We start from the raw sequence: 27,025 nt of genomic DNA on the forward strand, positions 1-27,025 counted from the left end.
TGAAATGGAGGGAAAGTAAAAAGAAAATGGTCTCTTCTTTCCCCCTGTAGGTTTGCCGTGCTCCAGTCCTTCTCATTCAGTCACACACACAGACACACACACACACACAGACACACACACACAGACACACACACGCACGAACCATTTCACTGGGCTTTCAGTGGAGATTCAAGGCCCCAGGTTTAGAGTTTCTTCCTCGTCTGCATTGCTTTGCTCGTCAGAGTTCAGAGTGGGACACAGGAACCATCAAAGGCAATTCAAGTGGAAAGGGGTTTTAGAGCAAGATGTTCTGTTTACAAACTCTTTGCAAGACCACAGTTTGGAAGTTTAAAAAAACAAAACAAATAAGCATGTAATTACCATGTGGCCTGGCAATTACACTCTTGGGCTAAATGAAACCTATGGCCACACAAAAACATACATGAATCACGTACACATAACGTTTACATGTTCCTACCCACAGACTAGAAACGATGCAAATACCCTTCAGCCGGTTAGGGTTGGGGCTGCATGAACTGTGGGGCACCCACACCATGGATGGGTTGATATTCGGCATTGGGAACGGATTGCTGGGGAAACTCAGGCTCTGTGAACAAAGCTGGTCCACAGACTGAGAGCTGGAGGAGTTCAGTTACAATACTTTGTGAAGGGACAGCTGCAGGAGTCACGGACGGAGTAGCAGTTCCCAGGGACGAGGGATGGGCGGGGACAGGGCAGCAGGAGGGGCCTGGTGCTGCCAGAACCGTTCCGTACTTCGAGCTGGCAGATAAACAGACCCACACGTGCGATAAAACGGGGTGGAACTAAAGGCAAGCGCGTACACGTGAGCGCAAGCAGAAATGGGGAACCTGCGCAGTGTCAGCGTCTGGCCTCAGTGCCAGAATCCTGCTTCTGATGTTGCACTGCAGCTTCTGAGTGACCACGGGGGAGATTGGGTAAAGGGTACATGGCGTGTCCCTGCATTATTTCCTACAAATACATTTTAATATACAATCATTTCCATAAAAACATTGGTTGAAAAAGAAATCTTTGTATGGAGTGGAGGAACGGAAGTTGGAGGGCTATCACTGGGCTGCTGATGTCAAGGGTATATCGTCACCTTGCTCCAAACCAGAATTCAGGAAGCCACTACTGATGCCACTCCTCCTGGCTCCTGGTGAAACTGGAGCCTAAACTTGGAGTCCAGTTGCCAAAAATCTTTCCACTGTATGACCAGGAAGGAGAAAGACAGCGCCCGTTTCCCTTCCACCTGTCATAGTCTGACTGGCGGAACTCAATTTCTAAAACTCTAGATGCAAAATAATCTGGGAAATGTGGGTTTCTGCTGTTGTTGTTCAGTTGCTAAGTCATGTCTGACTCTATGTGACCCCATCCCAGATTCCTCTGTCCTCCACTATCTTCCAGAGTCTCAAACTCATGTCCATTGAGTCAGTGACGCTATCTAATCATCTCATCCTCTGTCCTCCCCTTCTCCTCCTGCCTTCAATCTTTCCCAGCATCGGGAGTCGGCTCTTGCCATCAGATGGCTAAAGTACTGGAGCTTCAGCTTCAGCATCAGTCTTTCCAGTGAATATTCAGGAGTAATTTCCTTTAGAATGGACTGGTTGGATCTCTTTGCAGTCCAAGGGACTCTCAAGAGTCTTCTCCAACACCACAGTTCACAAGGATCCATTCATTTGCTATTATTTTCTCCCATTCAGAAGGCTGTCTTTTCACCTTGCTTACAGTTTCCTTTGTTGTGCAGAAGCTTTTAATTTTAATTAGATCCCATTTGTTTATTTTTGCTTTTATTTCCAGAATTCTGGGAGGTGGATCATAGAGGATCCTGCTGTGATTTATGTCTGAGAGTGTTTTGCCTATGTTCTCCTCTAGGAGTTTTATAGTTTCTGATCTTACATTTAGATCTTTAATCCATTTTGAGTTTATTTTTGTGTGCGGTGTTAGAAAGTGATCTAGTTTCATTCTTTTACAAGTGGTTGACCAGTTTTCCCAGCACCACTTGTTAAAGAGATTGTCTTTACTCCATTGTATATTCTTGCCTCCTTTGTCAAAGATAAGGTGTCCATATGTGTGTGGATTTATCTCTGGGCTTTCTATTTTGTTCCATTGATCTATATGTCTGTCTTTGTGCCAGTACCATACTGTCTTAATGACTGTGGCTTTGTAGTAGAGCCTGAAGTCCGGCAAGTTGATTCCTCCAGCTCCATTCTTCTTTCTCAAGATTGCTTTGGCTATTCGAGGTTTTTTGTATTTCCATACAAATCTTGAAATTATTTGTTCTAGTTCTGTGAAAAATGTGGCTGGTAGCTTGATAGGGATTGCATTGAATTTGTAAATTGCTTTGGGTAGTATACTCATTTTCACTATATTGATTCTTCCGATCCATGAACATGGTATATTTCTCCAAATGAAGCAACTGACAAACAACTAATCTCAAAAATATACAAGCAACTTATGCAGCTCAATTCCAGAAAAATAAACGACCCAACCAAAAAATGGGCCAAAGAACTAAATAGACATTTCTCCAAAGAAGACATACGAATGGCTAACAAACACATGAAAAGATGCTCAACATCACTCATTATTAGAGAAATGCAAATCAAAACCACAATGAGGTACCACTTCACACCAGTCAGAATGGCTGCGATCCAAAAATCTGCAAGCAATAAATGCTGGAGAGGTTGTGGAGAAAAGGGAACCCTCCTACACTGTTGGTGGGAATGCAAACTAGTACAGCCACTATGGAGAACAGTGTGGAGATTCCTTAAAAAATTGCAAATAGAACTACCTTATGACCCAGCAATCCCACTGCTGGGCATACACACCAAGGAAACCAGAATGGAAAGAGACACTTGTACCCCAATGTTCATCGCAGCACTGTTTATAATAGCCAGGACATGGAAACAACCTAGATGTCCATCAGCAGATGAATGGATAAGAAAGCTGTGGTACATATACACAATGGAGTATTACTCAGCCATTAAAAAGAATTCATTTGAATCAGTTCTGATGAGATGGATGAAACTGGAGCCGATTATACAGAGTGAAGTAAGCCAGAAAGAAAAACACCAATACAGTATACTAACACATATATATGGAATTTAGGAAGATGGCAATGACGACCCTATATGCAAGACAGGAAAAAGACACAGATGTGTATAATGGACTTTTGGACTCAGAGGGAGAGGGAGAGGGTGGGATGATTTGGGAGAATGGCATTCTAACATGTATACTATCATGTAAGAATTGAATCGCCAGTCTATGTCTGACGCAGGATACAGCATGCTTGGGGCTGGTGCATGGGGATGACCCAGAGAGATGTTATGGGGAGGGAGGTGGGAGGGGGTTCATGTTTGGGAACGCATGTAAGAATTAAAGATTTTAAAATTTTAAAAATGAAAAAATAAAAAAATAAAGAAAATATTTTCGTGTTAATACCAAAAAAAACCCCACAAAAACCAAAAAAACCAAAACAAAAACAAAAGCATCCATTCTTCGGCGCCCAGTCATCTTCTTCTTTTTTTCCTTCCAGATAGAATATGGAATGGGGTTGGAAGAACCAAGAATGATTTTTACCATTACCAGCTTCTAGCTGTGTGACCTCGGCAACAGCTTGTTACAAATTGCAGTCCCCATTCTTAGGTGACATGTTACAAGGTTCTGGACACAGTTCCAATCAATGTGTGTTTTGGGGGCGGGTTTCCCATAGCACCAAGGAGCAACTCTCTCACATCAGCTGGGTGTCCTCCAGTACAACTCAGTTCTGACATTTCTCACCCAGAGGTGAGCCAAGAAGAGAGGCCGCAGAAGGAACCAGTCCTGCAGTCACCTGATCTCGGACTCCAGCCTCCAGAACTGTGAGGAAACGGATTTCTGTTGTGTAAGCCCTCCATCTGCGGCAGTCTGTGCAAACCAGTGTGCTAGCCTGCCACTGTCCCTGGGCTCCTCCAGATCTGGGGACAGCAAGGCCACAGAAATGTGTATTGCTCCTGCAAGGCTCTTTGGTAGCCAAAATTTTATACTGGAAGGAGAGCTTGTGCACAAGGGAGAAGGCAGAGACAAATGCCAGCTGCCTGAGATGTTCAGGGAAGGGTTTTAAGGGCCATGTGAGGGTGAGGACCACAGAAACCTGAACTACCTTGTGCTCAGTTGTCTGACTGGTTGGCGTCAAGGTGACGTTTCAAGCATCATCAACCACCTGATTTCAACAGGGCTGGGGTCCATGTGCTTGTCCTTGGCAGTTTTCAGCGTTTTCATCGGATGGGGGTGTGCTTCCTGCAGAATAGCCTGGGAATACCTGTCAGGTCTTTATCTGTATCTTTCAGGGCACTGGCAGTTTTGTTGGGTGGGGCTTTACAATCCCGCTTTTGTTCTTTGGAAACTATGTATAGACATCAGGGAACAGAGAGAATCTTCCAGAAGCCCACCCTGTAGGTGCTGTTTTACTGAGCCTGTTACTCAAGGCGGTTCTTCTGTCCTTTTCCGAAGTGGCTGTACTCTTGTCTTGCTTTCATCACCTTTCTCCAGAGACATTTTCCAGGGAAATATCCTTCCTTTCAAATCTCCCACTGTATCTCGGAACTACCATTTCCCTCAATATATATATATATATTTTTACTGTTTACAGGCCCTAAAATATAGTCGATCTTCTGTCTGGGGGTCTTTCACTGTCAGGCTTCTTAGCAGGACAGGTCAGAGATATGACGAGAGTCTTAGCTGCAAATAAACTTGGCACATCCTCCCTAAGTATCTGTTTTTTTTTTTTCCCCAGCAATTTTGGGGAAATGTTAAATAATTTATCTGCAAATTAATTCAAAGCATTTTTATTTCAAGACAAACTTAAGCTTTTAGTCAGCTCTAGTAGATTTCACAGACATTTCTTGCTCATAGCAAGTTCCTCCAAGGACAGTGCTTCCTCTCTGCTTCAGGGCCTCTGTGTTCAGCAAGGAGGTGAGTCACAGACCTTCCTTCAGTCACTCTCAGTGTGGAGCGGACAGGAGAGAGGCAAGTGAATCCAGAGACGAGTCTATCCACAAATCTAAGGGGTATTCCTGACGAGTTTAGGGGATGGAGAGATTTTTCATTAAATCCTGAGCTTTTCTATTCGGGGATTTGAGGTCTGCAAGGGTCTGGCAGGTTAGGCAGGCACCTCCCAGTCACCCGGTACATGATGTGAAGCTGGTCTGTGTGGGTCTGTTGGGGAGAGGAATTTTATGCACAATGCTGGGAGGCAGAGCAGGGGGCTGGGAAGTTCCATTTCCTCCCTGGATTCCCGCCAGCGCTCAGGTACACACACCTGCTGCCCCACCAGGGTCTGAGTCACCTCCACTCCTTTCCCTGCCCTACCTGCAGCTGCCAGGTGGAAGCCACCTTCAGCAGGCCTCAAGCTAGGACCCCACCTTGCATCAGAATTATTTTTTGAAATTGGACATGTCCAGGGTTACTGATCTGTGCAGTCTTTTCAAGAATTCATTACGCTGCACATGGGTGAGGCCAGAGACTCTTGCCCTGCTCTGCCAGTCCCCTGACTAGAGCACTTTACATCGAGTTACTTGGAACATCCTGCCTGGTTCCAAGCCTCAGAGAAACATGAGAAGAGCCCGAAAGCAGGGAGAAGTGAGGCTGTTCATTGCCCATATGTGCGACCCCATTCAGGGGGCTTACAACACAGTGCCCTTCAGGAAGCAGAGAACCAGACTCCTCAAAAGGTATTACAGCGCGTTTCCAGGAATTACACATCGCTTCCCGCGTGGCTTAGTCTGTAAAGCATGTGCCTGCAATGCGGGAGACCTGGGTTCAATTTCTGCGTTGGAGAATGAAATGGCAACCCACTCCAGTATTCTTGCCTGGAAAATTCCATGGACAGAGGAGCCTGGCAGGCTAGAGGCCATGGGATCTTAAGAGTCGGACACGACTTAGCTCTGTCTTTCTTTCTCCAGGAATTACTTGTCAAAGCCGATGATCCAGGGCCGTGACCCCTGGATTCAGAATTAAGGGCCTTCTCCCAAGGTAAAGGTCAGCCCGTAGTTCAACACAGCATCCTCGGTACAATGATTCTGGGAGATTCGGGAGGGTGGAGGGGAGGACGAGCAGCATGAGATGGGCAAGTCCAGGCGGCTGACAGCCCGCCCGGTCCACTGCCGGCCCTTACGAGGGCGCGAAGACCCAGCATCCTACGTCTGCCAGCATTCTGGACCAGGCCGCGCGGGCCCGCCCGACGCCCCGCCCCCGGTGTAGACCCCGCCCCAAGCCCCGCCCCTCCCGGCGAGCGCGGCCCCGGTGGGGTGGGAGGGGCGCCGGCGGGGTGGGGCGGGGCTTTGGGCTGGGGGGCGCAGCCCCGACGGGGTGGGCGGGTCCCGGCGGGCAGAGCGCCTCGGCGCGCGCTGACGCGGCCCCGGCGGGGGGGGCGGGGCTTGTGGGCGGGGAGGGCGGAGCCCGGCGGGCTGCGCGGAGCGTCGCGCGGTGACGCGGCCACGCGGCGCCCGCCGAGCCGCATCCCGGCCGCCCCGCCCCCGGCCCGCCCCGCCGGCCTCCGGGCGGCCTGTCAGTGTGGCGGCCGGCCGCGCGGTGCTGGTCCCTGCAGCCGGCTCCGCGGCACACCCCCGGCGGTCGGCGCCTCCGGTCAGCGCGCGGATATGGCCCAGGCGGCGGCGCACTGCCCCGGCGCCGGGGACGCCGAGACGGGCAAGCCCAGGAAGGTGGCGCTCATCACGGGCATCACGGGCCAGGTGAGCGGGCCGGGGGTCCACGCCGGGGGCCGGGGTCTCTGGGGCCGGGGGCTGGAGGCGCCCCGTGCGCGCTCGGGGCCGGGGGCCGGGGGGTGGGCGCCGGGTCGCCCCGGCGGGGTCCGCGTGCGGGGGCTTCCCTGCCGCCGCGGCCCCTGGCCGGTCCCCCGGTCGCGGAGGAAACGAGAGGGAGCCGGGCTGTGCAGCTGCGGACCAGGAAATGTGCGCCTGTTTGGTGCTTTTTAAACAGAAAGCCCGCCTCGCAGGAGCTGCTGCGAGCGCCGGCAGTTCCGTGTCCGCGGCCGCACATGCACGTGGGGCAGCCGGTGCCCTTCCCGCCGGGCCCGGAGGAGTGTCCCAGCCCGGCCCGGGTGGCGGCGGGCGGGGCCCGGCCTCTCGGGTGCCCCCACCCCGCGGACCCCGGTGCTCAGGAAGCGATGGGCGGCGGAGTAAAAGGTGGTGACCCCAAGGCTCCTGCTGCCTGCCCACTGCGGCCGGTCACCTGCTGATGCGACTCGTTTGGTTTCCCAGCTGCTTTTCCAGGGGGTGCTGTTAGGACCCCCACTTTACAGACGGGGCAACTGAGGCAGCGATCGTGCACTAGGAGGTGTCCAGCGGGATTCACCCTGCGCTCAGACTCTCTGGGGCTGAAAGCAGAAACCGTCTAGAGCCTTAGGCAATGCTGACTGCTGACCTGATAACTTCCTGGTTAATGGTACCTCTCTTACTGTGTTTACCTTAATTACAGTCAATGCGGGTTTGAAAACTGGTGGCAGAGGTGGGCGGGCTGGAGCTGTGAGGTTGAGGAAGAGAACTCTGGAATTCAGTCAAAAGACTGCATGCTGTCAGTATCTGGGGAGAAGTCAGTGAAGCTGTTCTTGTAACTGTTTGTATGGCTCATGGCAAGCTGAGTGCCAGCAGTGTGAATCCACCTGGGTTAGAAAGGAACCCTCTCTCACAGCCCTGAGCGCAGTGGGCTGGTTGGTTGGTGCTGATGGGCCAGCACCTCCCCCCACGAGGAGCACCACCTTTAGGCTTCATCTCTTCACCAGCCTTTCCCGCTTGCCCCCAGCACCCGCCCTCTGCGTTGTCCCCTCACTTGTTGGCTTCCGCAGCCCTGGCCCGTGCTGAACTCTGGGGGCCATGAAACCCCTCCTGGTGGAGGTGACTGGTCTGCTCTGCACTTGCTGTCCAGGACGGTGGCTCCTGCCCTGGGTGTCCCGGATCTGGGAGAGCCGTGAGGTCAATGGGAAGGGTCTGGAGACACACATTGCGGTCCGTTTTCATCACTTTGGGTGAGAGCTTACTGAACGGCTCACTTTGCTAAACATTTGCTATGTCTCTCTGTAAGAGGCAGGTATGTTTTCTGTCCCCATTTTACACCTGGCTTAGTAAGGTTATGTTCCCTGGGGGTGCATACCTCCTGAGTGTCAGGGCTGAGATCTGAGCCCAAGAATTGCTCTAAGGCATCTTGTTACACTGCCTCTGTGGTGAGCCACCCACGTGAAATTACAGCTGTGTGTGTGTGTGTGTGAGGGCGAGCGAGAGATGGGGTGGGCAAAGGGATCGTTTTTACTCTCAGAAGGGGTCTCTTCTCAGAGGAGAGGTGGAAACTGCTGCCCTGGCCCTCAGGGCTGCTGCGGCCCTGGGCCGGCGTGGGCTCTTGGGCGGGTTGCCCCAGGCGTGCCCTGCAGGTGCTGTCTGCCGTGGCCTCTCGTCTGCACTGTCAGCAGCCACCCCAGCTTTCTCCCTCCCGTCTCTCCTGACAGGAGCCGAGAATGGGTTCCCAGGGACTTTTCTTACTGACTGGCCGGGGGCAGCGGAGGCCCTGCTCTGCGTTGCCGCCTCCAAGCCCTCTGCCCCCACCCCCGGGCTCACCCTGTGGTCTGACTGCACCTGCCCTTCTTTACTGCGCCAGGGAATGTTCCCGCTGGTCTCCGAATATTGCTGCCTGTACCTCTTCAGGGTCATTATTTGTGGCTGAATGCCCTCCCAGATGTGCCTCCTCTTAATTAAAACCCTCTGTGCCTGCACGCATCCAGCCAGGTGCAGCCATTCCAGGGTTTGTATTTTCATTTCTTTGTATTTACAGAAGTGCAGTCTCTGATGGTTACATAGGTAGTGTACATACCTTAGTGTTTTTTTTTTTCTTTAGACTTTCTTTGGTTTGTAAACACCTTTAAGATAGAAACCCCTCTGTGACCTGTTACACCCCGCATGGCTTGTCTGAGCAGGCTTCCAGAATGTTGATCTGCTCTTCCGTTAACGGAGCATGTCTTTGCTGTGTGTCTGCAGGAGGCACGGCTTGCTTTGATGCCTCTGGGAGCATGAGGATACGTAGGGCATACTCTGCCCTCCAGAACTGCACAGCTTTGGAGGGACTTAATGCACATGACAAACTTTGTGTTGTCCAAGTATTAGAGGCCCCATGACTGGTTCACCCAGCCTCAGGGCTCTGGGAGAAGTCCCTGACTGCTGGAAATAGCGCGGACTGTGTTCTGGGTGGACAGTGGGTACAAGAGTGCAGGGGGAGAGGGGAGGGCGGTGGGGGACAGTGAGGTCAAATGTAGTAATACTGGGAGGATATTTAATAATTTATCGCAGAGAAGGAAATGAAAACCCACTCCAGTACTCTCGCCTAGAGAATTCCATGGACGGAGGAGCCTGGTGGGCTACCGTCCAGGGAGTCGCAGAGTCAGACATGACTGAGTGACTAACACATATGTAACAATTTACGAAATTCCATTCTCCTTGCTCCTTTCCAGAAAGATTCTGAGGTGGCTTCAACAAAAATCACCTCATTGGACCATCCTAAGGAGAATGAAGAAGGCAGGAGTCTGCAGTGAGGGAGGGCCGTAGAAAGATGGAGATTGTGCCCCCAGTGCCAAGGACTGCTGTCCGGTGGGCGTGAGACTCGGCTCTGGGCTCCCTGACAGTCGAGACAGAGTGGGTGGGCGGGTGAGGCTTCGTTAGCCCTGAGGTCTCGGGGACATAGAGCAGAATGACACACGAGGAGCTTAGTAGAGTCGTCCCCCCGACGGGCCGTGGGAGCACCTCGGGTAGGTGGGGACTTGGGAGAAGTGAACGGTCAGCGTTTGTGGACGCGTCTTGGTCTTCCCGCTGACAGTTATGTCAGGCTGGTCTCTGCCAGGAGCGTAGGCAGGTTGGAACTTAGGTTGTTTCGTCGAGTCTGCTTGGTAGGACGGTGTTTTGAGGATGGAGGAGTTGCACCGGTGAGCCCTTCGTGCCCACAGGTACCCTGGGTCTGCCTTACGAAGCAGTTTCGACGTGCTTGGACATCTCCGCAGGCCCGAGTTCCAGAGTTCTGCGCCACGACGCATGGAAGACAAAGTGCTCCTCTGCCCGTGGTTGGAAAGGCAGTCCTGGTCAAGAGGAGCTGCCTTGCTGGAGACCGCACATTCGTGCCGAGTCTTGTGTAGAGCGAAGGGATGAGCTGTTTGGGCTGGCAAGGTCTGATCATTCACGCTGTAATATTCCGTCTTGGAATTGCATCTTCATGGCCGTGTTTCTTATTTTCACTGGTCTGATTGTGTTCTAGCTGCCGAAGGTCCCCCGTAGCTTTAAAGGGAACGTACGTGAAGCAGGTGCCCAGGCTCCTGGGCTTCTCTGCTCCCTGCAGGTTGGGGTCTGTCGCCGCTGACAGGCCCGCGTTTCTGAGGAGACTGAAGTCCCCCATTCCAGTCTCCTGTACCCCGACACGTAAGCTGGGAAACCTCCTGGCCTGCTCTTGACACGCACGGCTGACTTGCCTTTTCCCTGATGGGGGTCGACTCTGCACAGATGCTTCCCTCACTTATGAGAGGCCTCCCGCTTCTCTCCTCCAAGAAGCCTTGTGTTCAGGCTGAGAGTGGTTCTCTATTTCATATCTCCTAAATTTCCAGGAGCAATTTTTTTCACGCTTAATTGGTCTCCTCCTGGAGGCAGTTACATTTGGGGGCAGACCATCCTCTATTTAGTCACAGACGTGCTAGTGACCGTGGTTCGGTCAGCGTCGGCAGGCATTTGAGCGCCAGCCACGTGTCCCGCCCTGGGGCTGCGATGGAACAGGCATCCCAGGGGGAGCCTGCTTGTGGCCCCAATGTTCCTGATGGTGACGTGGCAGTGGCGAGGGGCGATGACGGTGACTGAGGCATGCGGGCGTCCACTGTGTGCCGAGCATTGCCCAGTGGGCTCTGCATCTGTTTCCCTTTCGGAGCAGGGAGCCCTCCTATGAGGCAGTTTTCTTGTCACCCTTGGGAAAGGCAGAGGTTAAACACTTTGCCCAGAGGAAACTCCCATGCTTGTTTACAAAGTCAGATGTGAAATATAAATCCCAGTAATTTTATTTCTTATCAAGTTTTTAACTAGTATTAACTGATTCTAAGGACAGGTAAATAACTTTTAAGGAGAGGTGGATAGATTGTCACATTTGAAATAAAGCGTATTCAAGAGTGTTTTTCTTTCTGCACTTGTGAAAGGATGCAGATCACAGCAGTAAGGCAGATCTGTGTCGATCACCATGTTCTCTGCTGCTCACTGTCTTTTCTTTGCTGTCATTTGGGTCATACTTTCTTGGCAGTTTATCTTGTGAACTCTGGAGGCTGGGACTCTGTCTTGGGGCGGTGGAGGAAGACTTGGGTTTCGTGGCCAGTGTGGGTTTGAGCTACTGCTTGACCCCTTAGTCAGTTTGGGCATGGAGTTCACCATTGCTGCCCTGTTGGAAGAGTGATTCCTACCGGATAGAAAAGAGGCCTTAGCAATGACAAACCGAGATAACACATTAAACAGCAGAGCGATTACGTTGCCTACAAAGATCTGTAGAGTCAAAGCTATGGTTTTCCCAGTAGTCATGTAAGGATCTGAGAGCTGGATGATAAAAAAGGCAGAGCCCTGAATAATTGATGCCTTTGAACTGTGGTGCTAGAGAAGACTCTTGAGAGTCCCTTGGGCAGCAAGCAGATCAAACCAGTCAGTCCTAAAGGAAATCAACCCTGAATATTCACTGGAAGGACGGATGCTGAAGCTAAAGCTCCAATACTTTGGCCACCTCATGCAAAGAGCCGACTCATTGGAAAAGACCCTGACGCTGGGAAAGATTGAAGGTGGGAGGAGAAGGGGATGACAGAGGATGAGATGGCTGGATGGCATCACCAACTCAATGGACATGAGTTTGAGCAAATTCTGAGAGATGGTAAGGGACAGATCTTGCATGCTGCAATCTGTGGGGTCGCAGAGAGTCAGACACGACTTAGCAACTGAACAACAAGAAATCTGGTGTGAAATAGAGAGCTGGCTAGGATGGGCCTTCTCTTCACAGAGCAGCCAGATAGTAAGCGTTCTTGCACATGAGGAGAGGGCATTGCACGTGGAGGGTACAATAGTCAGCCTTGCTTTGTGCAGGCAGAAAGTTCCACGGGATTTGGATCAGCTGCAGGCTGTAAACCTTTTTGCCGTCCAGTGGGTCTTACAGGCAAGCAGATCTGGGAGCCGGGCTTATCCTCCCGGGCGAGAGGATTGCTGGCCGTGGTTGGACGCTAATCCTGTGCAGCGTGAGTGCTCTAGGATGGCAGGTCCTGCTTCGGTCGGAGACTGTTACCTGGTGGGGAGTTTTTTATGTCTCTACATTACGCCTAGTTAGTTGATTAGCTGAGTAAAGACAGTGGACTTGAGTGAGAATCAGAGGCTGGGTTTTGACTCCAGTTAATTGTACAGCTGTGATTTTCTTCTGAATCTGTCATGTGAAGGGGTCACCTGGCGACCTCTAAAGTCTGTTCAGAGTGAAATGTACTGTAACAGCAGGATTGAATGCTAATTGTAATCTGTTGAGGGCAAAAAATCTTGTATTTAAGCAGCACAGTCATTTAAAATATAAGTTTTAAAGATAAGTCCAACAGGAGAATTTTAAAAAGTGACTATTAACTGTAGTTGTTCAGTGGCTAAGTCATATTCAACTCTTTTTGACCCCATGGAAGTAGCACCCTAGGCTCCTCTGTCCTTCACTATCTCCTGGAGTTGGCTCAAAATTAACCGTAGTGAATTTATAATTAAACGTATATACTGGAAAGAGATGAGTTGGTATTTTGCTAGAAATTATAGGGTTAAAAGCAGAAAATCTGAGCTGTCTGCCATGGTAGGTTTTACCAAATGAAGTGATTTTTTGGTGAAGAAGGCTTTTAAATTCCTGTTGCTTGTGTTTTTGGATTAAAATGTTAAAAGCTATAAGAATCTATATTTTGTGCTTAGTGTTTAATAGTGGAGGTTTTTTCACGCAGTAAATATCTGCCAGCCCCCTTCATGATCACAGCCTTGTCATGGCAGAAGGGCTTGCATAACTCAGTGAGGTCTGAGCCATGCCGTGCAGGCCGCCCGAGATGAACGGGCTGTAGTGGAGGGTCCTGGCGAAATGTCCACTGGAGAAGGGAATGGCAAACCACTCCAATATTCTTGCCGCAAGAACCCCATGAACAATATGACAAGGCAAAAAGATATACCACCAGAAAACGAGCTCCCCTAGGTCGGAACGTGTCCAGTGTGCTGCTGGGGAAGGTCGGAGGGCAGTTAGTGACAGCTCCAGCAAGGATGAAGCATCTGCGCCAAAGTGGAAGCGGCGCTCAGCTGTGGAAGTGTCAGTGTTCGTGGGAACCAGAGATCACATTGCCAGCATTCGTTGGATCGTAGAGAAAGCAAGGGAATTCCAGAAAAATATCTACTTCTGCTTTGTTGACTATGTGGAAGCCTTAGACTGTGCGGATGACACAATCTGGAAAGTTCTCAGAGAGATGGGAATACCAGACCACCTTAACCTGCCTCCTGAGAAACCCGTATGCAGGTCAGGAGGCAAAGGTTGGAAATGGACGTGGAACAACTGACTGGTTTGAATATGAGAAAGGAGTATGTTGAGGCTGTATATTGTCACCCTAGTTATTTAACTTATATGCAGAGTACATCATCGGAGAAGGCAATGGCACCCCACTCCAGTACTCTGGCCTGGAAAATGCCATGGACAGAGGAGCCTGGTGGGCTCCAGTCCATGGGGTCACTAAGAGTCAGATACGACTGAGCGACTTCACTTTCACACGTTGGAGAAGGAAATGGCAACCCACTCCGGTGTTCTTGCCTGGAGAATCCCAGGGACAGGGGAGCCCGGTGGGCTGCTGTCTATGGGGTCGCACAGAGTCGGACACAACTGAAGTGGCTTAGCAGCAGCAGAGTACATCATGCGAAATGCTAGGCTGGAAGACTCACAAGCTGGAATCAAGATTGCCGGGAGAAATATCAACAACCTCAGATATGCAGATAATATCACTCTAATGGCAGAAAGTGAAGAGGAACTAAATAGACTCTTGATGAGGGTAAAAAAGGAGAGTGAAAAAGCTGGCTTAAAACTCAACTTTCAGGAAACTAAGATCGTGGTATCTGGTGCCATCACTTCATGGCAAATAGACGGGGGAAAAAGTGCTTCCACTTTATTTTGGGAGACTTTATTTTGGGGGGCTTCAAAATCACTGCAGATGGTGACTGCAGCCATGAAATTAAAAGACACTTGCTCCTTGGAAGAAAAGCGGTGACTAACCTAGACAGCATATTAAAAAGCAGAGACATTACTTTGCTGACAAAGGTCATTTTAGTCAAAGCTATGGTTTTTCCAGTAGTCATATACGGATGTGAGAGTTAGACCATAAAGAAGGCTGAGCACTGAAGAATTGATGCCTTTGAACTGTGGTGCCGGAGAAGACTCTTGAGAGTCCCTTGACCTGCAAGGAGATCCAGCCAGTCAACCCTAAAGGAGATCAGCCCTGAGTATCCCTTAGAGAGACTGACGCTGAAGTTGATGCTCCGGTACTTTGGCCACTGATGTGAAGAGCCGACTGATGGACAAAGACTCTGATGCTGGGAGAGATTGAGGTCAAAAGGGGAAGGGAGCTGCAGAGGACGAGATGGTTAGATAGCATCTCTGACTCAACGGACATGAGTTTGAACAAAGTCTGGGAGAGTGGGAACCAGGGAAGCCTGACGTGCTGCAGTCCCTGGGGTCACAAAGGGTCAGACATGACTCAGCGACTGAACAACAGCAAGTACCTGCTGAGGTTTATCCTGTGCTGAGTTAGGTGCTGGGGACTCGGCCGCCAGCACGGTGGCTGGGGTGTTTCCCCAGGGCCCGATCGTCTGGGGGTGCACGTCATTTGACAGGTAACTTCACAGCATGTTAATTTCTGTGATCAGAGTAAGTGGGTCACTGCGGCAGGCGCGTAACATGCTGTGGTTGTTCGCATGCGAGGATGCCCGGGTGGGCCTGCGGCGGGGCCGCTGTGGTCTAGTTCTCGTTGCGTGAGCACACTGAGAAGCGGGTGTCCTGGCTTGCTGTCTCAGAAATGACGCGGGGAATAAGGAGAAGGTGCTCCTGCCATGCCCTGTGTTGGGTCTGGGGGATGAGCTAGGAGGAGTCCTGAGTCTCAGCCCATCTCAGATTTCATAGACTGAGAAAACCTTGAGAATGATATGCAGTGGCCAAGTTTTTATCCTGAATGTGGGGACTTTAAGCAGAGTCCTCCGTGGCACCAGCCAGCTTGCACACCGAAGTGTAACAAGGATGTGTTGTCAGAGTAAAGAACAGTCACAGATTTCGTCCTCTGGGCTGTGCGGCCTCCTTTTGTGTTAATATTTCTCTTCTCATTTTGTGAAAGAGTGGGTTGTGACTGTGTCATGGATTGGTATTGGTCTATCGGTAACATCTTGTGCCCTCCACGGAATACTGCGCTGTGAGAAAAGAGTTACTTGTCTGATTCTCAGGGCTCAAGTATAAGTCTCCGGGCCTGCGATGACCGCGTTTTCTGGACGGCAGGGTAGGACACGTCCCACGACTGATGCCCTGGAGCAGGCCGAGTCCTGGACATCAGGGCCGTCGGGAAGGGCGAGCAGGGCCTGCCCACCGTGCCCACCATGTCCTGCTGGTGCCCGCTGACTGCTGGGCACCGTGCACGGTGCTTGTGAGCACGAGGAGCCGCCTGCTGGAGAGTTCGTTTGTCGCCATGTTCCGTGGCACGCTGGGCAGAGCCCACTTCGCAGAGAGTACCGCAGCAGCCTTGGGGCCGGGACCCCCGCCCCTCTGACAGCTGTGGACCTGGGCTGCCTCCGAGGGCGCCGGAGGCAAGGTGCAGACTCTTGCTGTTTCAGGTCTAACTTGGGAGCCTGAAACTGAAATCAGGTTTGGGGCGGTTCTGACTGGTTTTGACTTGGCTTTATGACATTGGTCAAACCTGGGTACGCCCTGCAGGGTGGGTATTGAGTGAATTTCTCAAGGGTGAATAGGAAGAGTTCGGGAGGGGTTGTTTTTCAGGGGAGGTGATAATACATGGTGGGTTTTTCAGAAAGTTTTGCTTTTTAATGTAAACCTTGGGAAGGAAACAGAAGTTAGAACAAATGCTGAACCTTTTCTGTTGTTTTCTTTTAGCGTTTTTGTGGACTGTAGTTTTTCATTTCACCACCTCCCCCCGCCCCCCATCCATTTTGACTGTTTAGGAACTTTTGAATTATTTCAATTTATGTGGTGTTTATTTTCCATTGAGCTGTGTTTCAGTCTTTAGTAATGTTTGAGCATATAGATTTTAAGTTTATTCTATTACCAGACTGTTATTTTGGAGATTTTGGTTTTAACTCCTAGAACAAGGGGGTGTCTTAGAAGGAACCCTTTATGGCAAGCAGGCCAGTGGCTGGGGCCCGGCTGGAGGCCCGAAGCCCCTGTGGGGCCCCGTGCTCGGTGGCAGCTTGGCGTGTGTCGAGGAAGCCTGGGGTTCCTTCCCGCTGGGCCACTTCTCCCACCTGGGCTGATTTTCTTCTCTTTGGACACACTTCTGGAAGACGCAGATGAGCGCAGGGCGTGAAGGCCTGGATGCCTCCCCGCGTTTCCTGGCTGGAGTTCCCAGCACGTGTAATGGAGACGGGACTTGAGGAGGGCGGGTCAATCTGGTGTCATCTGGTGTGGCTTGGGCTCGGGGAGGACTTGGGGAGCAGCCTCCAGCCGGGCTCTTTAGGGGGTCTCTGGGTGGCTGGGGCCCTTCGCTGGGGAAGGGGGTCCTGGGGACTGATGCCTGGGTTTCACTGAAGGATGGGCTTGTGTCCCTCCATGCCCAGAGCTGAGCCGCTGGGGTCAGGTGTGGGAGCCTGTGCTCGAGGGGCGCAGGGGAGCTCTGGGCAGCCTGCACGTGGCCGGGGCCAGGGGAGCGGGCCTGGCCGCTGAGACCACCGCCCCTGCGGCCCGGGGTGCACCTGTGCAGACACACCCTTGTTCCAGAACCCGGAAGAGGCAGTCCTTGCCTCTCCACCCTGTCCTCCAGCCCACCCGCCTCACCCCCTGCTCCCGTCTCCGCGGCTCCGGCTCACTCTCTAGGAATCACTGACATTCTGCCAGCATCAGCGGTCCTCTAGATTTGGCGCTCGTTCCAAAAGAAGGCTTTGTTTTTCTCCTTGGTGTTTGACCTTCGATTCCAGTCCTCCTCCGAGATGCCCAGGTTCTGCAGCTGCAGTAGGAACCAGCTGGGCAGCATGGACAGCTCTCAGCTTGGATGGTCTCGGGTCCTCCCACTTCAGTCTGCTGGCCTCGGGGTGGGACTCAACCTTGGCTGCTTGGGGGACAGTCCCAGTGACTCAGGAGTGAGCTGGGGCCGAGCGGATGGTGGCGGCAGCTTGACGATGCAGCTTGTCGTTTCCCGAACACTTTACCCAGTTTTAAAACTAGTGACATGTGCATACTGTAGAGAAACTGCGACGTGTGAGAGGGTATAAAGCCTCAGGGGAAAGTGCACCACCGCAGTGACACCAGCCAGAGCCAGCCGCTGGCAGCGGCGATGTCGCTGCTTTCTTTCGTTGTTTCCTCTGTTTCTGAATCACTTCCCTGCCTTTCAGCAAACCGTTCTGCCTAGACTGGGACAGGCTCCCCTGGCCTCCCTGGACTCCCGCTAATCTTCCGTAGGAGTCCGCGAGGGTGGGCAGGGCCGTCCAGGGGTGAGGGACCCCACCTTAAGGCTCCTCACCGCACGGCCCACGCGGCACCTCCTTGCCTGGGCCACAGCCGTCACAGACTCTGCTTGTAGATTTTGGCTTATGTGTTAAGTCATTTTCTGTTTTCAGTGAGATTATGTAATTTAGGGGAATACATGCGAGTAGGATCAGAGTTCGTTAATTTTGACATGTTAAAGGCAAAACCTTCAAAGAAAACTCGCTGTTATGTCTTGAAGATTGCTGTTTCAGAGCCTCGGATCCCATCACTGCTCATCCTGCCGGGACGTTTCCATGCCGTCGGTGCCGGGACGTCTTCATGCCTTCGGTGTGGGGACAGTTGCTCTTGGCATGCGTTTCAGTTCACTTTTGTCATTGCTGTGTTCCATGAGAGCACTTTATTAACTTGATTCGTTGACATTTAAATTTAATTCTAACACATAGCAATGCCAGGAGTTGGTTTCATTTTTATTCTTACACAGTTTTCATCTGTAAATCTACCTCTTAGGTCCCATCGTGGTCTCCTGCAGCTCTGATGAATTCTGTCAGAGTTTGGAGCCTGCATCCTGGCCCCTCTGTAGAGGAGACTCTCGCTTCCCAGGTTTTCTATTTTTCTGCCCAGGAGCCTGGGTTCTGCACCCAAGGCCAGTCCTAAGGAAGGACAAGCTTGTGCGCAGCAGGGCACGTACCAGGACGGTTCGTCACACTAGGAGGGTGGTGGAGGGCCCACCTGGCCGAGGGCCCCCAGACCAAGGGCCCACCTGGCCGAGGGCCCGCCTGGCCGAGGACCACCAGGCACTGTCAGGATTTCTCCTGGATTTTCTCCTCGTGAGCCTGGCTGTGTGCAGGCGTGGTGGACTGTTGGAGCGTCTTGGCTGCCAGCTTGGCCAGGTGTCGCCGTGTACACACACATACACACACACACACACGCACGCACGCACACTGTCTCTCTCTCTCTCTCTCTTCTTCAGCGGAGACCTTAAGGCCTGCAGTGAGAGCAGCTTATCATGAGGGACAGAGGTCACCTGCCCGAGAACGCAGTGCTGTAGGGGCAGGACTCTGGCCCCCTGATTGCCTTGTGGGTGGTGACTGTGCCCGGAGAGCTGAGAAAGCAAACAGTGGGTTCTTGTTTAAACAGCCCTGGAAGGGGCAGTCAGGATGTGTGCAGGTCTTGGTCCGGGTGGAAAGGGGCGCCAGCCTCCGTCCCCCCTCCCCTCACCTCTAAGCGTTTCCTTGTTCTGCCCTCCTGACGTTTTGCAGCCTCTCCCTCTGGTCTCCAGCTTAGTGTGTGATTGCAGGTGCTTTGCTACTTCCTTTCTGCTGTGATATTGATCTTTAGTATGGGTATGTAGCAAACACAGGGGTCCAGATGCAGACAGGGAAGTTGGAGGGCTGCTGGTGAGTCAGCATTGCCAGGAGAGGCCCAGAGGGACCGCGTGCATGCACGTGGGCCTGGGGCAAGGCGGTTTAGAGGGAGCCCCTGGGATGGGAGAGCAAAGGCTCCGGTCTAGTTTTGGGACTTTGCGACTCAGGCTTTACCCTCTGGGAACCTTGGAGTCTTGATCTATTGAATGAAGGTAATTCACCCTTAATTGCAGGGTTGTTGGTCCGTAGGCTAGTTTACGGTAAGTGGTATGGCTTTTGTAATCTGAAACACTTCAAAATACACACACATTAAAGTATATGAAGTATCCAAAATTAAAACCATACACACCTCAGGTTATTGAAGCGTTGTTGGGGGTGGAGGGGGGGGAAGGACAGAAGCTAAGGTATGTCAGCGTGCTGTGGTCTCGGAGGGGAGTCGAGCCAGCACCTGCTTTCCACTGCAGGATGTGAAAGCAAGCTGCAGAAGTGAATCCCTCAACTTCTGGCGAGACAGACTCTCGGTCCAGGCAGCGGCTGTAAATGCAAGTGCTCAGTGACCCCTGAGCGCCAATCTGACTGCCTGGCCTCCATCCTGCCTTTCCTGGGGGACAGGGTTTCCGTACCATCGCTTTCCTCTGTCCCTGGGGGAGAGGGGACTGGAGGTGATTTGGGCACAGAAGGCTGGGGTTTGTTTTCTCCTTTATCTCTTTCCTTTGACCTCCCAGCTTCCCGAGGGGTTTCTGGGCATCTTGGTTTTCAGATGAGTTCTTCGTGACCCTCCAGCTTTGTTTTCCTCTTGTTTCCTGAGATTTCGTTATGACTCCCAGATCTGCTTCAGAAAGGGGCGAGCGGGCAAGTGCCTTGCCAGGCTCGGGACGGAGTGCCTGCCTGGCCCGCGGGAGGGTGTGCGGGCCCGCAGGCCCTGCGGCAGTGCCCACGCCAGCCTTTCCTCAGCTCCTCTGCAGCTGAGAGCGCCTGTTCTCCGTCAGCGCTTCCTTCAGACGCAGCTGGAATACTCCCAGAGCCTAAATGAATTTGGTTAAAACACGCCAGGCGTTTTGCTCTCTGAAGCATAGCCCGTCTTGTCTTCCTTTTGGAGGACTATTGTTTCCTGACGGCACACCCCCAAGAAGGGCTGCCCCCGTGGGGCTGGGAAGGTCAGAGAGGGGTGAGAAAGAACCGCCTTGCCCGCGAGGAGCTCACTTAGTTGTATTAAGATGCCCGGAGCTCAGTCACTCCTATCAGAGCCGTTATACGCACAGTTGAGGCAGTGCTCGGATTATCTTTAATAACAGCAGCTAAAACACACCCAGTGCTTGCATGCGTCAAGCCCTGTGTGTGCTCGGATCCTTGCACGTTAATCCTCACAAGGGTACCATCACTGTAAAAGCCATTTACAAAATTATTATGAGCACAGTTGGGTATTTACTATTTAAAACGGTTGAGGGACCTTTTTATCCACCTTACACCTCAGTAAAAGACTTGAGTTCAAAAGCAAGTTGGTGAAATTATATGTATCTCCTTTAAAATTAAACAGCAAACCACAAATATAAACCTTCACCTAATATTAAAATATTTTGTCTGATATGCTATATTTTATTACATAAATGTCATATTGTATTATAATGACATTAGAGTATATTAAAAGTATCCCGCAATCCTGCATCCCAGGAAGGCCCGGGCTCTCCTGCCTTGGGGAGGGACGGGGAGCGAAGACCCCAAAGAGGAGAGCAGGCCGGGGGTGGGCAGTGCAGGGTTCTCGCGATGGGAAAGGAAGAGAGGAGAGCAGGCCGGTGGGGGTCAGGGCTCCTGGAGGTGGAGTTGGGGTGGTTGGTGGGGAAGGAAGAGAGGAGGGCGGGAGGCGGGACGTCCAGGGGCTCGGGAGGCTTAAGCAGATTCCAGGACATCATGGCCCGGGCTGTAGGGAGACTGGCCTGAGGCCCGCTGCCGCCCCCACCCCTGGTGAGGACAGAGGGCAGCCCCAGGCCCCTCCCACTGCAGGACACGGACCTCCCTCTGGAGGGACCACTGCCACATGGCCCCGTCGCAGTGGCCGGGGCTGAACCACGGGCTCCAGCCCCAGGGGCACGGTGGGTGGCAGGAGGGCTCCCCCCGCCCAGTGGTGATGGCTGAGTTCAGGTCCTTTAAAGTGGGTGCAGTGGGTGGGGGTCCTGGCAGGTGGGCGGCTGCTGGAGGACAGTCAGGTGTGCAGTGTGAGTGTGTGTGATGTGTGGCGGGAGGGGGTCGCCTGATCCCCGGCGGTCCTGTTTGTCTGTAGAGATCACACTTCGTTGTGTGAGGATTGACAGCAGCAGGTCTCAGGGAGGCAGGGTTTTTTCGTTTTTGTAACTGTCCTTGGATGGTAGACCCTTCTAACTAAATCCTCGATCTTTCTCTATAGAAAAGTGCAGCAAGTGTGTGCACATGTGTATCTACACGCTCAAACACACTCGCTTACACAGAGCCCTGCGTGTGTCACAGAGGCCTGAGGGTCTCCGGAAACACATGCGCGTTCCTCTGATTAGGTTATAGTCAGTTTCAGGCAAACCGTTCAGCACCATAGTAATCCAGGTCGCGTCCCAGCCACCGGTTCTATGAAGACCTACAAGACCTTCTAGAACTAACACCAAAAAAAGATCCTTTCCATCACAGGGGCTTCGGTGCAAAAGCAGACAGTGAAGAGATACCTGGAGTATCGGGCAAGTTTGGCTTCATTACAAAATGAAGCAGGGCAAAGGCCGAGAACGCAGTGGCCATAGCAAGCACCCTCTTCCAATGACACGGGAGCCAGCTGTACACATGGGCATCACCAGGTGGTCAGTACTGGAATCAGATTGATTATATTCTTTGTAGCCAAAGATGGAGAAGCTATATGATCAGCAAAACCGAGTTCTGGAGCTGACTGTGCCTCAGATCGCGAGCTGCTTATTGTAAAATTCAGGCTTAAATTGAAGAAAGCAGAGAAAACCACTAGGCCATTCAGGTATGATCTAAATCAAGTCCCTTATGATTATGCAGTGGAGGTGGCAAATAGATCCAAGGGATCAGAGCTGGATGGACAGAAGTCCTTAACCTTGTACAGGACTGACCAGAACTGTCTGCACAGAGAAGAACGCAGGAAGGCAAGTGGCTGTCCGAGGAGCTTTACGAACCGCAGTTACTCGTTTGCAGCGAAATTCATTTCATGTGTAGCGCTGTATTTTTCCATGACCCCCCACCCCATCCCAGATTTTTAAGAGTAAACTCTGTGCACAGTATCATAGCTGTATTTAGCATCGTATTTACCTGTAAATGATTCTCTTACAAAATACTATGCTATCAATACTGTATTTACCAACTTAATAAATACAGTCAGACATCTGTCAGTATTCCGATTGCCCCAGTTGTCTCCTCGCTGTTTTTAATAATTCATTTATTTGTACCAACTGCCTATGGCCGGTTCCCCCCGTGGTGCCCTTTCCATCATTCCTGCGTGGCCCATGGGCACACTTTCAGGTTTACAGACTTGATCAAGCTCATTCTTGGTCTGAGGGTGGGTGAGGGCCAGAGTCGCTGCCGCCTGCCCCTGGAGCTCCCATCAGGAGGAGCGCACGGCCTCGTTTTCCTTCTTACAGCGTCGGTAGACACTGAGGGGCGCCGTCAAGGTGCACTGTTTCATTAGAGGCTGCGAAGTGGTGATAATTGAATTCTGTAGCCCCTTCTTCACTGATTAGCTGAAATGCTTCCTGAAAGAGAAGCTTGTGAGTCCTTGGCTACCCTGAGGAGTAGGAGATTCAAGATAGGTCATCCGTTCTTTTCCTTTGTCAGTTCTTACTGAGCTGGTCTGTAGCATCCTCTAAGGGCCAGCTGGTTTCGGATCTTTATGAACTCACGGAATTAGATCTTCTCCACGTGTCCAGTGCTCGGTCTGTTGACACTCCCCTGGCCTTGTCTGTGACCTGGAGAACCTTCCGTTCGGCCTCCGCGTCCCTCGGGGCCGGCCTTGGTGGTCCCGGCTTCCTTTGCTCTCCAGGGGGATGGGGCGGTCCGTGTGTGTTTCTGCTCCAAATCTGGGATCAGTTATTTTTCCAAGGAGCTCAGGGCAGGTTTATTTTAATTTTGAAAGTCTTAAACTAAGAAATGAGCAGCCTTTTCTGTGTTTCTGCTGCTGCAGCTGAGGCAGTGGTTTTGGTGGAGGGTCCGCAGCGTCGGGAGCCTCCTGCCCCGCCTCGGTCTGCAGTCATGCGGTGTGTCACGCGTGATGGGGCCGTGTCCGTGTCTGCCAGACTGTTGTGCGGAACGTGGTATTCGGCTCCCCCCGTGAGTGGTGAGAGTTCGGTCCTTCTCCACCTTGAGGGGCCCTGGCCGCCCTCATCTGTGTGCCTGGCGCCTCCCGCCTCCAGCGGCTCCTCCTCGTCCCCGCAGTCCCACGCTCGCCGCCCTCCGCCTCGGGCGGCCGGGCCTGCGCCTTGGGGCATGCCTGCAGCCGCTCCACGGGGAGGCCCCGGGCTCCCCTGGCCGCCTCAGTGGCTCTCGGAGCAGCTGGCCCCAGGCCTGCCCTTCCAGACCTGGGGGGGCTCACAGTGCTGTTTACCTGTGACCCCAGCCCCTCCCCCCACAATAATAGAGTCGCCTTCTGCACTTTTGTGACAAAGTTGATTTGTATTTTATTTGCTCTCTTTTCAAAGTGAGTTCAGGTGAGAATCTCATTTGATTACCACAGCTGCTCTTTCGAGCCTGGTGGGCCTGCATTGTTCTCATTTTAGGAATGAGGGGAGTGGAAGGCAGGCGGCCTCCCGGCCTCAGTCCCTGTGTGAGTGGCGGGTGGCAGACTCAGGGCCCGGCTGCAGAGGTGTCCACGGGGCCCCCTGCGCACATCCGGGGCCCCTGTGCACGAGTCAGGTGTCCCCGGGTTAGCATGTCTCTGGGGCTTTCCTGAGAGCTGTTTGCTCCCTGAGGTCGAGCTTTTCCTTTGCCTCAGGGTTTTATAATTTCCAGTACATAACTGCAAACAGGAATTTACACGGAGAGCCTGTGTTCCCTTCAGTGAGTTAAAAAGTACGGGAACTAAGGTTCAGTGGGGAGTATTTTTGTCTTCCTGGCCCTGAGGTTCTTAAGTCACCTGGTGAGGGACTGGCCTTGGAGAAGAACACCCAGAAGGAATGAGAGGAAAAGGTGATGTTTTTCTGTTAAAACGTAAGGAGTGGTGTTTTTTTTTTTTTTTTTTTTAAACCAAGATAGCTATTTAGAAAATAACTTCTGTTTTTACTTTCTAGGAAGATAACAGTTTGCCCCTCTGAGGTCAGAGTCCGTGTCAGGCTACACAAGTGTTGGAGTTTTCTCGAGGTCATTGTCAACTAGTAAACTCAGTGTTTTGAGTTCTGTAAGAAGTTAGCGTAACTTTGGTACACCAGCGGAGGCGCCGGCTAAGAGGAGTGTTCTCGGGCCCTTTCTAATGCAGGCGCTTCCAAAGGTGTCTTTTTCCAGCAGCTACACTCTTCGTATCAGTTTTATAGGAACGTGAGTTCCGGGCTGTGCAATTTTCAGAGAATTTGGATGTTTAAGGTTTACCTGTGTGAGGAGTGTCCTGCAGCCGCGGGATCGTGTATTATGTTCTAACAGTTGTGGTACCCGTGAGATTGTGTCCCTGAGATTTCCCCTCTCTCTTCCGGTCACACCCGTCCTTAGAAATCCCTGTCCTGCAAATGCTCCCGCTGCTGCCGTGTTCCGGCCAAGTCTGGGGAAAAGTCTAAGCCATTAGTGTGTTCTTGTGCTTGTCTCTTTAAGTCATTGAGGAAGAGCTGCTTGCGCCTGACTTTTCCAAGTAGAAAATAACATCCAGGTCACTTAAGGAGTGAGTTAGTTGAGGTATTGCTGTTTTATAATTGAATCCAGATGTTTAAAAAAATTCATGTCAGAGGTAGTATAACTTTTCTTTATCACATCACAAAATATCACATCTAGTTGACTTTTTAATCAATTGAATTACAGTGAAATTTAACACAGGTTCTAAATGAAAAACAAGTAAGTACTATAAAATTCTCCGCACAATTCTGCCATATTTATTTAATTGAATGAACTATAATTCAGAAGGGATGGGTTAAATTGTCAATTGTTGAAAGTTTAATGAAATTTTTGGTGATTGAACTGGGCTAAGTGATAGAAAAGTTGCTTATATATTATGGCTTACAAAAGCTTACCTGACAGATTAGAAGTCTCACTTCCATATGGAATACGTATTTATGGGGATTTAAAATTCTGCAGTAATTTTATAGGTTCATTATCATTAATGGTTTCTGATCCTGTAGCATAGGAGATTTTAAGAATACTAACACACGCAAAAAATTATTTTGCCTATAGGGCCTTTGAGAGTTTAAAAAAATTGCCTACTGCTTTTTAAAAAAAATTAATTTATTTTTTTACTTTACAATATTGTATTGGTTTTGCGATACATTGTCATGAATCCGCCACAGGTGTATATGTTTTCCCCATCCTGAACCCCCCTCCCACCTCCCTCCCCACACCATCTCTCTGGGTCATCCCAGTGCACCAGCCCCGAGCACCCTGTATCATGCATCGAACTTGGACTGGCAATTCGTTTCACATATGATATTATACATATTTCAATGCCATTCTCCCAAATCATCCCACCCTCGCCCTCTCTCACAGAGTCCAAACGACTGTTCTATATATCTGTGTCTCTTTTGCTGTCTTGCATACAGGGTTATTGTTACCATCTTCCTAAATTCCATATATATGCGTTAGTATACTGTATTGGTGTTTTTCTTTCTGGCTTACTTCACTCTATAATAAGTCCAGTTTCATCCACCTCGTTAGAACTGATTCAAATCTATTCTTTTTAATAGGTGAGTAATATTCCATTGTGTATATGTACCACAGCTTTCTTATCCATTCATCTGCTGATGGACATCTAGGTTGCTTCCATGTCCTGGCTATTATAAACAGTGCTGCGATGAACATTGGGGTACAAGTGTCTCTTTCAATTCTGGTTTCCTCAGCGTGTATGCCCAGCAGTGGGATTGCTAGGTCGTATGGCAGTTCTATTTCCAGTTTTTTAAGGAATCTCCATGCTGTTCTGCATAGTGGCTGTACTAGTTTGCATTCCCACCAATAGTGTAAGAGGGTTCCCTTTTCTCTGCACCTTCTCCAGCATTTATTGCTTGTAGACTTTTGGATAGCAGCCATTCTGACGGGCCTGAAATGGTACCTCATTGTGGTTTTGATTTGCATTTCTCTGATAATGAGTGATGTTGAGCATCTTTTCATCTGTTTGTTAGCCATCTGTATGTCTTTGGAGAAATGTCTGTTTAGTTCCTTGGCCCACTTTTTGATTGGGTCGTTTATTTTTCTGGAAATGAGCTGTAGGAGTTGCTTGTATATTTTTGAGATTAATTCTTTGTCAATTACTTCATTTGCTATTATTTTCTCCTATTCTGAAGGCTGTCTTTTCACCTTGCTTATAGTTTCCTTTGTTGTGCAGAAACTTTTAATTTTAATTAGGTCCCGTTTGTTTATTTTTGCTTTTATTTCTGATATTCTGGGAGGTGGATCATAGAGGATCCTGCTGTGGTTTATGTTGGAGGGTGTTTTGCCTATGTTCTCCTCTAGGAGTTTTATAGTTTCTGGTGTTATGTTTAGATCTTTAATCCATTTTGAGTTTATTTTTGTGTATGGTGTTAGAAAATGATCTAGTTTCATTCTTTTACAAGAGGTTGACCAGTTTTCCCAGCACCACTTGTTAAAGAGATTGTCTTTAATCCATTGTATATTCTCGCCTCCTTTGTTGAAGATAAGGTGTCCATAGGTGTGTGGATTTATCTCTGGGCTTTCTATTTTGTTCCATTGATCTATATTTCTGTCTTTGTGCCAGTACCATACTGTCTTGATGACTGTGGCTTTGTAGTAGAGCCTGAAGTCAGGCAAGTTGATTCCTCCAGTTC

The 27,025-nt window shown here is 50.9% G+C and overlaps 1 protein-coding gene across 4 annotated transcripts in view; it reads left to right on the plus strand.

The window, feature by feature from the left end:
- Positions 1–6,524: 6,524 nt before the first annotated feature.
- GMDS (GDP-mannose 4,6-dehydratase) overlaps positions 6,525–27,025 on the plus strand; it is a 419,605-nt gene continuing 399,104 nt past the window's right edge. For 3 of the 4 annotated variants that reach the window (XM_027958723.3, XM_042237513.2, XM_042237510.2), the window contains exon 1: positions 6,525–6,728. In XM_027958723.3, coding sequence (XP_027814524.1) covers positions 6,636–6,728 — 93 coding nt within the window. In that variant the 5' untranslated portion in view covers positions 6,525–6,635. Of the gene's footprint in view, positions 6,729–7,092; positions 7,441–27,025 lie in introns of those variants that run through there. The other variant, XM_042237511.2, reaches the window with a different exon arrangement.

Source organism: Ovis aries, chromosome 20 (genome assembly GCF_016772045.2).
Source record: "Ovis aries strain OAR_USU_Benz2616 breed Rambouillet chromosome 20, ARS-UI_Ramb_v3.0, whole genome shotgun sequence".
Lineage (NCBI taxonomy): Eukaryota > Metazoa > Chordata > Mammalia > Artiodactyla > Bovidae > Ovis > Ovis aries.